The sequence below is a fragment of the Gymnodraco acuticeps genome, unplaced genomic scaffold (assembly GCF_902827175.1).
Source record: "Gymnodraco acuticeps unplaced genomic scaffold, fGymAcu1.1, whole genome shotgun sequence".
NCBI classification, from domain to species: Eukaryota; Metazoa; Chordata; class Actinopteri; order Perciformes; family Bathydraconidae; genus Gymnodraco; species Gymnodraco acuticeps.
The window spans coordinates 4,871,025-4,882,380 of record NW_022990501.1 but is presented as its reverse complement, the minus strand read 5'-3'; the positions used below and the strand labels follow the sequence as shown (position 1 = coordinate 4,882,380).

The 11,356-nt window shown below is 48.1% G+C and overlaps 1 protein-coding gene across 1 annotated transcript; it reads right to left on the bottom strand.

The window, feature by feature from the left end:
• Positions 1–32: 32 nt before the first annotated feature.
• Positions 33–5,366, bottom strand: dlb (deltaB). Its single transcript, XM_034226573.1, has 7 exons — positions 5,124–5,366; positions 4,792–5,031; positions 4,599–4,656; positions 4,191–4,448; positions 2,761–3,122; positions 1,796–2,012; positions 33–1,582 (listed from the first exon to the last, which is right to left on the bottom strand). The coding sequence occupies exons 1-7, from the start codon at positions 5,172–5,174 to the stop codon at positions 864–866; spliced, it is 1,905 nt and encodes a 634-aa protein (XP_034082464.1). The 5' UTR covers positions 5,175–5,366; the 3' UTR covers positions 33–863.
• Positions 5,367–11,356: the final 5,990 nt, after the last annotated feature.

The following is an 11,356-nucleotide window of genomic DNA, read 5'->3' as shown; positions in this document are numbered from 1 at the left end:
TTTCCCTTATGTATTGAGAGACAAAACCAGAATAGCATTAAAGCAAATTGTTTATTTGACATCACAACAACAACATGATGAAATTAAATAATATGAATGAAAACATAACACAAACTTTGGCATGAACATAAAATGGCACATGAAGGAGCAATTGAATCAGTAGTATATAAACTATATATATATAAATTACAGTAACGGCTGACTTTGTGTAAAAGCACATTGTCTTCATATCCCTGCTCTGAATATCTTTGGGATATTTCACACAGCCGTAAAACATCCAGCTACATCAAGTGTCGGTCTTCATTCAGCACCATATAAATATATCTCTACATCTTTGACAATCGAAGAGAAGACATTAATAACAACATTTTTGTAAATAAATAAATAATATAAATTATAATTATGATGGTACGCACAATGAGGAAATAAAGTCCAAAGGAAGATTGAAAAGCAAACACAAAAATCAGTGTTTAAAAAATGAGAAACAGCCAAACAAAGTGAACATATTAAAAAAACAATAACTCATTTATACATATTTTTCCAAAGAGTTTTGTGACTTCCTGTATTTGGTTTGTGTTGTAGGTCCTATGAAAGGTTGATCGTATTATTTGTTTCTTTGGATCTTAAACGTGGAAGAGCTTTGCCCCATACACCTAGTCCAAATCTTTGAAAATCATCTTCAACAGAATAGTTCATTTGTCTTTCTTTTTTTTGTATGCTTACATTTTTAATGGTACATCTTCTGTATGAGTGGTTTTCAACTCATGGATTCGCTCCTTTCTTCACTGTGCATGACAAGAGAGGAGCAACAAGTGCTAATATTTCTTTACCCCTGTATGAACGTCCCATGTTCCTTCAGTGTTTCATCTCAGCCCTGCTGCAGAGCCCAGGCTGGCCTCGTCCCTCCACATAAAGTCCTGCCGCTCGTCTCTGGCCGGTCTGCTCTCAGCAGGAGTGGGTCTGTACCCGGATCTTCCGTCTGGGCAGAGGGAGAGGCTGAGGCGAGCCGTGCCGTTACTGATCTTGAACAAGCCGTTGGGACCGAGGAAGGAGTCTCTTTCGCTTCCTCCAACATTGTTGACATTCTCTAAGTCATTGTAGACTGCAACGTCGCTGAGCTGCTTCCTCCCCTGCAGCCTCCTCCTCCTCCTCCTCAGGAAGATGATACCTGCCAGCAGGACCAGCACCAGGACGGCCAGGATGCAGGAGACGGTGAGGGTGGCGGAGGAGGGCTGGGAGGTCTGACGCAGGGCGGGCTTGAAGCTGGGCTGCAGGGTGAACTCACAGCTGGGACCCATGAAGCCTTTGGGGCACTGGCACACCGGCCCGGTGAAGTGGGTGAAGCAGGTGCCCCCGTTCTGGCATGGGAGGACTCCACAGGCATCTGAGCGCACGCTGCAGTTCTTGCCGGTGTACCCCAGGGTGCAGGAGCAGGTGTAGCCGTTCACACCATCTTGGCAGGTTCCAGCGTTCTGGCAGGGGGTGGAGGCGCAGTCGTCGATGTTGACCTGGCAGTTGGCACCAGTGAAGCCGGCCTTACAGCGGCACAAGACGCTCTGGCCGAGATCCAGACAATCACCACCTGCAGGAGAGAGAAAAAACTGTTGAGCATCCAAGAGATCTGAGACGACTCTTTGTTAAAAGGGTTGTTAATGTGATTACATCTTAACACTCCCTTGCAGCAGGTGCAATGATGCTGGAGTGTTGACAGTGATTCAGGAAAACGATTTGATATTTTGCCAAGTAACTGCTGGGTTGTCTTTCAGCCACTAGATGTCGCCAGAGGAACACTCACCGTTCAGACAGGGCCTGTTGCTGCAGCGGTCCAGCTTCTTCTCACAGTTGGAGCCGGTATAGCTGGGGGGGCAGCGGCAGGTGTAGCCCCCAGTCATGGCCTCCACACAGGTGCCTCCGTTGAAGCAGGGACCGTCCGCACAGGTCATGGCGATGATCTCGCAGTTTTTACCGTAGAATCCCTGAGGGCAGCTGCATGAGTAGTCGTTCTCCAGGTCCTGTGGACAGAGGGAGATAAAAGGTCTATGTTAAAAAAAGAAATAGAGTTCGGGATAGATGTGTGGCGCCATGTTGTTTTAATGTTAGGTAAAGCGATGATACAAGCTCTTCATTTTCAATATGCATCAAATGAGTCTACATGAAGTTGTACATTGCAGTTCAGCAATCTACTTGTTTATTGCAAATGAATAGTCTCTTCACACGACTTAAATGCAAAATAATCTATATACTGGTAGCACTGTAAGTTAATAGACTGGCACTATGACATCATCAGCAGCCAAACCCTTTTAAACTGCAGTGCTGCATTATTATCTTATTAATACTAATACCCCACTGTATATATTGCAATATACATTTTAAATATTGTAGTACAATGTGCACCCTTCTACTTAAGCTTCTTATCTTTATATACATATTTGTATTACATTTAATTTAATTAAACATTTACTTTCATTTCCTCAGTTTATATACATTTTTTTATTTGTATTTTATAAAGTATTCCACTTTGTATTGCACATTCTTACTTTAACTTCTCATGTGTATTTTTATTCAATTTTCATTTATTTCAGTTTCTATATAAATAAAGTATTCTGATACTGTTCTTATTTTTCTGCTGTTGTGGCACTTGATATTCCACGCATGGGATCCTATCTATCCTATCTTTAAAGCTTGTGTTTCTTTATGCAGGTGTTTCAGTATAATTGCACCTTCAAATCAAACGAATATACTTGATCCCCTTGTACTCACGTTGCAGCTGCCTCCGTTCTTGCAGGGGTTGCTGTCACACTCGTTGGTCTCCAGCTCACAGTTGGTCCCTCCGAAGCCGGGCCGGCAGGTGCAGGTGTAGCTGCCCTGTCCCGTGTTGGTGCAGGTGGCCCCGTTGGCACAGGGCTTGTGGTTGGTGCAGTAGTTGAGGTCCTGGTCGCAGAAGAGGCCCCCCCAGCCCTCCTGGCAAGTACACTGCCAGGGCTGGCCGCAGGTCCCATGGAGGCAGCCTGGGTAGCGAACACACTCGGTGCAGAAGGGGCCCTGCCAGCCCATGCGACAAGTACAGCCCCCAGGGGCCTCGCAGTAACCGTGCTTCTCACTGCAGTCCGCCGAGCAGATGGCTGGAGAGGGAGGGGGGGGGCATGATTACAATGGGAATGCCTCCTCATACATCTCTCTCACACAGACACACACACACACACACACACACACACACACACACACACACACACACACACACACACACACACACACACACACACACACACACACACACGTACAGGGCCCCTTGTCTGACCCCAGCGCTACTCCAGACTCCACTGTTGGTTAAGTATTAAGCCAAGCAGCTGGTCGGCACACTGCCGGAGAAAACGCTTTCTTTTATCTCCAACTCCACACACACACACACACACACACACACACACACACACACACACACACACACACACACACACACACACACACACACACACACACACACACACACACACACACACACACACACACACACACACACACACATTTCAAGGTGATTTGAGTGTAGGTGTGTGTGTGTGTGAGTGTGTGTTTGTGTGTAATAGGGGCCACAGCTCTTTCTCTCATTGTAACAGTGAACAAAAGGCAGATGGAGCACCACAGCCGGTAACACACAGCACTACGGGACATCACTCTGATAAAAGAAAATCTATATGCTCTGAACACATATCTAACTGTAAGAGATCAACCTGAGTGCTAAATAAAAAAGCTATGTTTATCTCTGCTTTGACAAAACTTGGGTGTAATTTTTCAAGCCTTGGGAGGACAAAGAGTTGGGTTTCTTCCTCCATTTAACAGATTTTTGAGCAGCAAATGCCTACATTTGTCTCCACTCAATAAATGCCCTACATTTCTTGACTTTCTTGCCAGATGTTTGTTGGTGTGTTTTGTGATGTATTGTTTTGTTTAGTGAAAAGAGTGCACAGACTGGAAACTCCTAGAATTACAGTAAACAGTCTCCAGAATGATGACATTTAATGTGTTTTTTTCTTACTGTTTTTTTCTTGTATTGCATTGTACTTTATTCACTTTTTACATGTGTTTTGGTAATCAAATGCAGTGTTTTCTCTCATATCTTAGTCCCTAAAGTGCCTCAGCAAACTATTATAAGGCGCCTTGCTCCAGAACACTTTGGTACTTATTATTAAACTTACGTTCAGAGCAGTAGTTTCCCTTCCAGCCCTCCAGGCAGATGCGGCTTCCCTCCTCGTCGCAAGTGTAGTGGCCCAGCGTGTCGTCTCTCGGCCTGCAGTATTCGGCACAGCCGTCTCCAAAGTAGTACTCATCGCAGAAGACGTGGTATGAGTAGCGCAGCTCGCTCTGCTCTCCAAAGTGAACATCCTGGGACCAATCCTCCCCGATGGCAAGTCTCCTCCGGGTGGCCAGACGGCTCACAAGGTTGTTTTGGTTGTCTGAAGAGGGAATGAGCACAATTGTTATTACCCTTGCCTGCGTCAGCCCAAAGCCTACGTGCACTTGTGATTTATATCAGAATCAAGTTTTAGTGATATACATAAAACTTCGATTCAATGATTTAGCATCTCGTAGAATAAACAACCCACCTGTGTATTCAGTCGGATTCTCGGCATTCCAGGCTTCAATAATCAACGAAAATGTTCCCTATAATAGAGAAAACGGAATTGGTCAATGGGGGTATTTACGCACGAATCTGTCATTGTTACATTGCCCGATTTCAAACCTTAAACTTCCGAAATCTAAAACTTGTAATTGTTTAAGTATGATTTTTCCATTTACCGGCCACTTGAAGTGGAAAGGCACCCTGATAGGAGCGCTGCTAGAGATGGAGGTGTGATCAGCCCTGATAACATTGGTGTGTCCGGTGCCAAAGGTGCATGGTGGCTCGGCTGAAATCACATCCTCGGGGTGTTTAAGGCAAATCCTGAAAAATATGTGACAGTCCCTGTGTCTTCTGCAGATCCGCTGCGCCGTGTGGTATGAGTTTATCTTCAGCTCAAACACACCGGAGGAACAAACCTGCAATGACAGAAACACATGATGTCAGACACGCTGTGCGTAAAGACATGTTAAGATTATTTTATCAGGACATAAAAAGGTAGCCAACTTACTACGTGCACTAAGGCCAGAGCTAATAGGTATCTCAGGTGCAGATGTGCCATTTTCTTCTCTGAGTTTGATTTCCAGTTCTATGTGAATGTTCGCATTCGTCGCTTGCGATAATATTCCCAAATTATTTTGGATCAAAATTAAAAAAGTGTCATCCCTTTGACATCTGTTATCCTGGTGGTCTATCCTAAATCCTTGTCTTCTGGTGACAGGCTTCTACTCGGTCCTGGTTGGTACTCCACTTGTTTTGGTTCTGCTACGTAAAAGGCGCAGAGTGGTTTTATACTCTTTGTTGCTGCGCGTCACTGGCAAAGAGGAGGAGCAGGGGCAGACCTCAGGGGAGCAGCCTGACACGGGGGCCCAGCCTGCCCTGGGATTTAGAAACCCACATTACACCTGGACTGAATTTGTAATAAGGATATGCATAAGCTAGTGCAAGGCAGATATCTAAGCATATCTGTATGCATCCTAATGCATGTGGGTGGTGGAATTGAATCAAACGCGCCACAAAAGGTCTATCCAAGTTCGTGAGGCCAAACATGAAGGGTCTTCTATCTTATAACTGAGTGGAAGGAAAACTGTAGATTACATACCTTATATAACACACACGCCATACAAATATGTACAAATACTTTTACATCCAGATTTGTGGGAATGTGTCAAACAATGAGCGTGCCAGGAAACTATACAATCAATGACTCCTGCATTACATCATCACTACATTAAATGTTTCACCAATATACAGATCATTATTTGTTTTTTCTTTGGAGCTGGCCTACACAAAGATCAGAAGGAAGCGGTGAAGAATAGCACATATAACTTTTCTTTCTTCATGCTCAACGCGTGTGGGGTGACAAAGAAAGTGGGCAGGTCCTGGAGAGGGACTATTGTGCGTCTGGCGGCTATTCAGACCTCTGTCGCGCTCCTGGAGAAGGGTGCGGGGGTATACAAGAAGGAAGGGGGAGGCGTGTGTGTGTGTGTGTGTGTGTGTGTGTGTGTGTGTGTGTGTGTGTGTGTGTGTGTGTGTGTGTGTGTGTGTGTGTGTGTGTGTGTGTGTGTGGACGCTTTGGGGAGACAATAGCCGGTTTGGAGCCCCACACGGTCGACCATGTGCCGTTGATTACCATACAGCTGTTCGCATGAGTCCAGACAAAAGCAACATGATAGTCCAAACTCTGCAGGACCCCCCTCTCCAACTCCACACACACACACACACACACACACACACACACACACACACACACACACACACACACACACACACACACACACACACACACACACACACACACACACACACACACACACACAGTATTGATTTAGGAGGGTTCTGGCTGGCCGTCGGTTTCAGCAGCTGTCGTCGCTGGATGGTGGAGGGTAAACACACCTAAACGGTTATTTACTTTAAAGCTGATCCACCCGAATGACCGATTCAATAGTGAATAGCATCAGATTTATATTATAAGGTCATTTAAGTTTCACAACCTTAAAATAAGCATTGGTGTTCTGTTCGCTACTTTATGGTTATGGTCGCTTGAAGGTGCGTAAACTTCTGTATCCAAACAGCGATGGTGGTGAAATACATCGACACATAATCACTAATAGATATAAAAAGCAAGTTTGATTCAGAAAGGGAAGGAACAAATTCAACAAACTGACATAAAGTCAGAGATTTCAAGATGACAACTGCATGACATTTCTGTGTTTATTAATTCCACCCTGGAACGCGTGTGTTGTGCATGGTGGTAGTAGGCGGCTGGGGGTGGGGTTCCATTGATATTGTAATGAGGGAAGAGGACGCGTGCCTGAGGTGGCCCCCTGAACATCCTGCACGCTTCTGTGCAGGACAGAGTCCTAAAGGAGGAGGAAACACACAGTTGTATGCAAAGTATGTGAAGATAAAAGACTGGAGCAGCCTCTTGTTGTTATTCAAGGTTAGCTTACTAACTTTAATGTCAAACCTCAAGCCCAGAACAGTGGTCCCAAAAGGGGGGCCAAGGAATTCCTTTTGTTTTCTAAAGTTTCATTCAACTTTTGGAGAGTACATTTAAAAACATGCTTAAAAATGAAAATGGCTTGTTTATAGCATTATGTATCTTATAAGGAGAAGAAGGTCATCAAAGTACACTTTTTGGGAACACTACAATAAGGGACACACAAAGGAGTTAACAGGAACAAAGGAGGGGGAAGAGGAAATAACTGCTGGTGAATCCTAAGTTAACGAGTAACTCCTTTTCACATATTATAGCTAATGATTAGTCAAATAAGAAACAAGAGAAGAAGGAATTTCTTAAAAAGCCTATGATTTTCTGTCCACCCAAGTAAAGTGAAAAGTGGTTCTTAAGTTCCTAAGCAGTCCCTCGTGCTTAATCATTATGTCAGGATAACAACACCAAATCATTTCAACTTGACTATCTGACAAACAGCTAATAATCATACAAGCTTCAGAACTAGAAACAGTGACAACACATTTTACCAGAGATGGGAATGAAACAGACGGCTCACTTGTTAGTAACTTGAGACATCATCATCATCAATCATCATCATCATCATCATCATCCTCCTCCTCATCATCCTCCTCCTCATCCTCATCATCCTCATCATCCTCCTCCTCATCCTCCTCCTCATCATCACCATCCTCATCCTCCTCCTCATCATCCTCATCCTCCTCCTCAAGTTTAAATTATTCTTGATGCATTCCGATGAGGTATATGCTGTGAATATTCTCTACAAGAGGAAATACTCTTTATTAAACATCGCATTTTCACCCATCTCACTTATTTCCCATCTGTGTTGGTTGAGAGTTGCACATATCGCTTGGCTTCAGGTAGGATGTATAGATTGTTCACCAACAGTCAACTTACATTTTGTATGAAGATAAGATGGTCAGGTTGAGTTTTTATGTTCCTTTATTCAACCTCAGAAAACAACTGTTTCCATGCAACAACAACTTGTGACTGAAGTGAACATCTTAGCATGCTAGGCTAACCAACATACGATAATGAAGCCAGAGTGTGTGAAGTTATATAATGTTCATAATATCCATGTATGTTATTGTTAACGTATATGATGAACAAAATAAACTTGTTAAAGAAACCCGTCTTTGATTCCTCATTAATAACTCATTGTAAAGATAACGTGTCACGGTAGAGCGAAGGAAGCAGGACCCAAATGCAGATTAAACTTATACACCTTTATTTCAAGGATACCGAAATAGAACTAGGACAGACAGAACACTCACCGGTGAACACAGTCAACAACAAAAGACGAACCGACAAAGACAGAGAGAAAAACCAGAACTTAAATACACACAAGACTAATCACACAAACAAGACACAGGTGAGGAGGGAGGAGAAAACACAGAGGCACCAGGTGAACACAATCGGGTAATCAGGGAGGGAAAACAGACAGAAAGCAACAGGCAGGAAACGGGGGTGAACAATTTACAAAATAAAACAGGAACCCGAAAGATAGAAAAAAAAAGACAAAACAACAACACAGACAGATCGTGACAGTACCCCCCCCCTCAAGGGACGGATCCCAGATGTCCCAAAACAAAACTAAAAAAGTCCAAAACCTTAAGCAGGGTGGGTGGAGGGGGTCTGGAGGACGGACTTGGGCTGACAGCCCAGGGGCACGGCAGAGGACCAGGAAGGGGTCTCGGGCGGACGGCCCGGGGGCAAGGCAGAGGACCAGGAAGGGGTCTCGGGCGGACGTCCCGGGGGCAAGGCAGAGTCCAAAATGGGGGTTATGGAGGGGCGAAGGCCACCGCGGGCGAACTCAGGGGGCCGAGCATGAGGGCGAGGACTGCGGCCGGAAAAGTCAGGGGGCCGAGCATGAGGGCGAGGACCGCGGCCGGAAGGTTCAGGGGGCCTGGCCCGAGGGCGAGAACAGCAGCAGGAAGAGTCAGGGGGCCGGGCTCGAGGGCAAAGACCGCGGCTCTCAGGGGCCCGGGCTCGAGGGCGAAGACCAGAGAGCTCCGGAGGCCGGGCAGGAAGGCGCTGACGGGACAGTGCCAGAGACCGGGCAGGACCCGGTGTCGGAGCTGGTGGGACAGGCCTCGGCAGGATCCCCCACGGAAGAGGACCAGGACACGGGATTTGCAGGATCCCCAGCAGGAGAGCAGTCGGCGGGGCCTCCAACGGCACAGTACATAGGATTGGCAGGACCCCCGGCAGGAGAGTAGACGGCGGGACCTCCAACGAGACAGGACAAAGGGTTGGCAGGACCCCCGGCAGGAGAGTAGTCGGCGGGACCTCCAACAGCACAGGACAAAGGGTTGGCAGGACCCCCGGCAGGAGAGTAGTCGGCGGGACCTCCAACAGCACAGGACAAAGGGTTGGCAGGACCCCCGGCAGGAGAGTAGTCGGCGGGGCCTCCAACGGGACAGGACATAGGATTGGCAAGACCCCCGGCAGGAGAGTAGACGGCGGGACCTCCAACGAGACAGGACAAAGGGTTGGCAGGACCCCCGGCAGGAGAGTAGTCGGCGGGGCCTCCAACGGCACAGGACATAGGATTGGCAGGACCCCCGGCAGGAGAGTAGTCGGCGGGGCCTCCAACGGCACAGGACAAATGGTTGGCAGGACCCCCGGCAGGAGAGTAGTCGGCGGGGCCTCCAACGGCACAGGACAAAGGGTTGGCAGGACCCCCGGCAGGAGAGTAGACGGCGGGACCTCCAACGGGACAGGACAAGGAGCTGGCGTCGTCTGGGGAGCCAGCAGGAGACGAGGTGCTGGAGTCGGCCGGTACGCCCACAAGACTCGGGGAGCTGGCGTCGGCTGGGGAGCCAGCAGAAGACGAGGTGCTGGAGTCGGCCGGTACGCCGACAAGACTCGGGGAGCTGGCGTCGGCTGGGGAGCCAGCAGAAGACGATGTGTTGGAGTCGGCCGGTGTGCTGGAGTCGGCCGGTACGCCGACAAGACTCGGGAGCTGGCGTCGGCTGAGAAGCGAGCCCTGTAGCCGAAACTGGAGTCGAGCCCATGGCTTCCGGGGGCGGTACTGAAGCTGGAACCATGGCTGCTGGGGCCGGAACCATGGCTGCGGGGGTCAGAATTGAAGCCAGAATCATGGCTGTAAGGTCCGGTTCTGGAGCCGGAAACATGGCTGTAAGGTCCAGTTCTGGAGCCGGAAACATGGCTGTAAGGTCCGGTTCTGGAGCCGGAAACATGGCTGTAAGGTCCGGTTCTGGAGCCGGAAACATGGCTGTAAGGTCCTGTTCTGGAGCCGGAAACATGGCTGAATGGGCCGGCTCTGGAGCCGGAATCATGGCTGTAAGGTCCGGTTCTGAAGCCGGAAACATGGCTGTAAGGTCCGGTTCTGGAGCCGGAAACATGGCTGTAAGGTCCGGAGCTGAAGCCTGGATCATTGCTGTGTGGGCCGGTACTGAAGCCGGAACCTCCAACGGCACTTCAGTAGGGACTGGAGAGGGAACTCGAGAGGGGACTCGAGAGGGAACTTGAGATGGGACTAGAGTTGGGATTTGAGAAGGGACTAGAGAAGGGACTAAAGGAGGGACTGGAGATGGGACTAGAGATGGGACTAGAGGAGAGACTTGAGAAAGGACTTGAGAAAGGACTTGAGAAAGGACTAGAGAAAGGACTAGAGAAGTGACCTGAGGAGGGACTTGGGAAGGGACTAGAGGGGGAACTCGAGAAGAGACTAGAGAGTGGACCAGAGAAGGGACTAGAGAAGGGACTTGAGATGGGACTATGGCAGCTGGGGCAAGAGCTGGGTCTGGAACCATGGCCGCTGGGGCCAGAACTGGGACTGGAATCATGGCTCTTGGGGCTCGGGCTGCTAGCCTGGACTTGCGACTCCTTCTCTTAGAAGCCGCCTGAAGGCTCCGTGGACCTCCAAAAGCCAGACGAGTTCCAGAAAACGACTCCTGGACAGGAGCAGGAACTGGGGCAGAAGCACTGGTTGACTCCAAACGGAACACACAGAGACGTTTGTATTTAGCAGGCTGTAAATCACACACCCAGAGGAAGTTCAAAATCCAGCCAGGTAAGAATTTTACCAAGTCTGGTTTCTCCATAGCCAACCGGTGCGCCTCTACCAGAGCGGCCTCCCTCTGCCGAACACTGGACGCTCCCTTCCACCAATCACAGCAGCAAGCCAAATAAAAGGAAAAATGTTGTAGTTCCACCTCAAATGGATCATCTGCTGGGTCCATTTCTTGGTCGGTTCGTTCTGTCACGGTAGAGCGAAGGAAGCAGGACCCAAATGCAGATTA